The 3,149-nt window shown below is 36.1% G+C and overlaps 1 protein-coding gene across 1 annotated transcript; it reads right to left on the bottom strand.

Moving 5' to 3' along the window:
• Positions 1–528: 528 nt before the first annotated feature.
• IL5 (interleukin 5) lies at positions 529–2,529 on the bottom strand. Its single transcript, XM_070517416.1, has 4 exons — positions 2,345–2,529; positions 2,108–2,140; positions 1,117–1,245; positions 529–1,009 (listed from the first exon to the last, which is right to left on the bottom strand). The coding sequence occupies exons 1-4, from the start codon at positions 2,486–2,488 to the stop codon at positions 911–913; spliced, it is 405 nt and encodes a 134-aa protein (XP_070373517.1). The 5' UTR covers positions 2,489–2,529; the 3' UTR covers positions 529–910.
• Positions 2,530–3,149: the final 620 nt, after the last annotated feature.

The raw sequence follows: 3,149 nt of genomic DNA, 5'->3' as shown, positions 1-3,149 counted from the left end.
GGTGAGGTGAGAACTCCCCCCAAACCACAGCGCTCTGGGCTCCACAAAGAGGATTTTTGGCTCCTTCCCCGAACCGGCAGTGGGATTGGTCTGCCAACTTCTTCTCAGAGGCTGGGAAGAGACCTAGCTACAGATTCCTACACTGCCCTCCTCCAAGGGAAGGCTTGAAACTCATTTTAATTCTATGGCCAGTCCTAGAAGGTCATTTCATTCATTCATACATTCATTCATTAATTTATTCATGCATTCATCACCTACCATTTAACTTGCACCACCCTAAGTTCTGGATACATCGTGGAAAGGAAACCAGGCTCAGCCCCTACCCACGTCCCTGCTGCCCACATCGCTACGAAGTCCTGCTGGATCACTTCCACTGTGGTATGCCAAGCGGCCCTGCGACTTCTGCCACCAGGGAGATGGGCCTGTTCAGCTGGCACACATGCAGACCCTCCCTCCAAACTTGGCATGTTCTCACAGAGACTGTGCTCACTTCAAGAGTAAGAGACAAAGGCCAGCAACAAATCGAACCAGAGTTGTCTATTTTTGTTTTATTGTAACATGCAATAAATATTAAATTTCCAAATTCTTAATAATTTCATAAATAATATTTAAGTTAACAGACATTTTACAGAATGTTACGTTAAATAAGATAAAAGCCTATATCTGTTTTGCCTTGAGCAAACTGGAAGAAAATACTTCAATGATTCCGATATCTGAAATATATCTCAAATATTTATGCTTTCTGCCTGTGTGACATGGGAAAGTAGCAGTGTGCCTGAAATATTTACTTTGCCTCTGAAGTTTAATTACACCCAACATTAAGGTCCCACCCTTGATTGGCCCTCATTCTCATTGCAATAAAACATCTTCTCCCCTTCAACATCTTTCACTACAATAAGCCAATTTAGTCTCAACTTTCCGTTGTCCACTCAGTGTTTATTACACCAAGAAACTCCTGCAGGTAGTCTAGGAATTGTTTCACTCTCCATCTTTCTCCTCCACACTTTTTCTGTGAAAAGAATAGGCAATAGGTATTATAGGAAATTGTCAATTCCTGTAAAAATAGGCACAGCCAGACAAATATACTTAAGTTTCCACTAAATGTTTTGAACTTACTTTTTGGAGGTCTATGTATCCTTTTATTAAAGACAAGTTTTGGAATAGTTTGGCCACAGCATCCCCTTGGACAGTTTGATTCTTCAATGTGTCTATTCCCTGAAAGACTTCTTCAATGCAGAGTTGGTGCTAAATGAGGAAGATTTTAAAAACATAAATAGTCAAAACAGAGTGTAAAAATTTGGTCCAAAAAGTTAGAATTTGTTTTGTGGTATTTACATGAGTCCCATTCTCCAAAGTTTTTTACTTGTTACTTTCCCAGGTGGCAAATCACCTCGGGGTGAGATATAATTTCCAAAAGTAAATGAAGTTTATATAATTACTGAGGAGTTTTACAAAGGATATAAATTAAGTACTTAACCAAAAATCAAATGTTTACGAAGTGTAATGCAACTACCTTACTGATTGACCTCACATCAGAGTTTCCTTTTCTAGTTTTAGCTGGTAATTTTATTCTATTTAGACTAATTAAATCATATGTTTGACATTTTAATAGACCATGACATACTCCAAATGTATATAATTCCATTATATGGCCATAATCATTTAAATATGTGGAAATGACTATTACTATAGGGCATTCATTGTATATTTTAATGTCTACTGACCACGATTCTAGAAACATACCCTAAGTTGCTAATACTTTCAGAGAGACACTGAAGTGAGGAAAGCCATAGATAGTCAGAGTTGAATGGAGACTAGGAGGCACCTTTCATCCAGTATGGAATTCTTCTGGAAAGAATGCCTGACATGAGGCTCTTTGAGATGCAGAACTGACAACATCTCCAAAGGGCCTGATCTACTTGTTTAACAGAGTCTATTTATTGTAGAGTCATCCCTAATATTCATAAGTATATACATTCACACCCACACACATAACAACAAAATACAGAAAAATCATATAGTTCCAATGATAACTAATGATTTATAGCTTAAAATATGAAATTTAATTGTTCATGCAATCATTTTATTGAATCATAATTTAACTTACATTTTTATGTTCAGGAGTAGGAATCATCAGGTTCTGAAAAGGAAAGGAAATACATTCATTTTTAAAGTACTCTAGCATTCATAACTTTTAATAAAAAGTTTGCTAGTGATATGGTTATCAATTATATATTACTAACACTCTCATCATTTCATTATTAATAACAGATCTTTAAAAATTAATCACCACAAATGATTACCTATGCATTTTAAAGAACGTAGGAATCAAAAACAAAATTACCCCATCGCCTATCAGCAGAGTTCGATGAGTGGAGAGCAGTGTCAAGGTCTCTGCCACTAGTCTGTTCATGGGACTTTCTACAGCAAGGGCACAGACGTAGGCAGCTCCAAGAGCTAGCACACTCAAATGCAGAAGCATTCTCATGACTCTGAAATGTTCAGCGTTTGCCTTGGGCAAACAAAGTGCATAGTACAAGATTGTATCCCCAACCAATTTATTCTCTCTCTTTGAGGAAATGAATAATTTCTAACAATCAGATAGAGAATGCCTATAGTGGCTATCATGAAACTAAATGTTTCCAATGCCTTGCATGTTAAAAAATAATTTTACTTTTATCTTTTAATAATAATAAAAAATACCTATTTTTCCCCCTTTAAAAACATTTTCCATTACAAAAGAAAATCTTGGGTTGATACATCACTGCCTCACATTTATAGTTCTTAAAATGAGAAGATTGAATTTCCTCTTAAATGATGTGTATAAAAAGTATAATGTAAACTACTAAATAGAATTTTATGTTAAAATACACAAATATTGGAAATGTGTTTTTTTCAGGTTGACTAAATTTTATCATGGTTGTAGCTAGATTAATCTGTCTTTAAAGGAATTGAAAGTCCTGGTGGGGAGATGGTGATTAGAGCAGACATCATCAAAACTTAGCAGGGTCAAGTTGTGTTCACTGGGATCTCAATTTGGATCCTTTCTGTTGCCAGTGACCAAAATCCCAACCCACTCTGGTTGAAGCTGAACAGGGAATTTATTAGCTCATATAACCAGATAGTCCAAGGTGGAGCCTCCTTTATAT

This window comes from Equus asinus, chromosome 9, assembly GCF_041296235.1.
Source record: "Equus asinus isolate D_3611 breed Donkey chromosome 9, EquAss-T2T_v2, whole genome shotgun sequence".
NCBI lineage: Eukaryota > Metazoa > Chordata > Mammalia > Perissodactyla > Equidae > Equus > Equus asinus.
The sequence above is the reverse complement of the archived record's forward strand: the minus strand, read 5'-3'. Positions and strand labels throughout refer to the sequence as shown.

Excerpts from the sequence above, each read along its gene's own strand:
- IL5 (XM_070517416.1), bottom strand. The coding sequence starts at position 2,488 with ATGAGAATGCTTCTGCATTTGAGTGTGCTAGCTCTTGGAGCTGCCTAC. Across the intron at positions 2,141-2,344 it reads CTCTGCTGATAGGCGATGGG|AACCTGATGATTCCTACTCC; the intron begins GTAATTTTGTTT and ends TTTCCTTTTCAG. Across the intron at positions 1,246-2,107 it reads CTACTCCTGAACATAAAAAT|CACCAACTCTGCATTGAAGA; the intron begins GTAAGTTAAATT and ends TTCCTCATTTAG.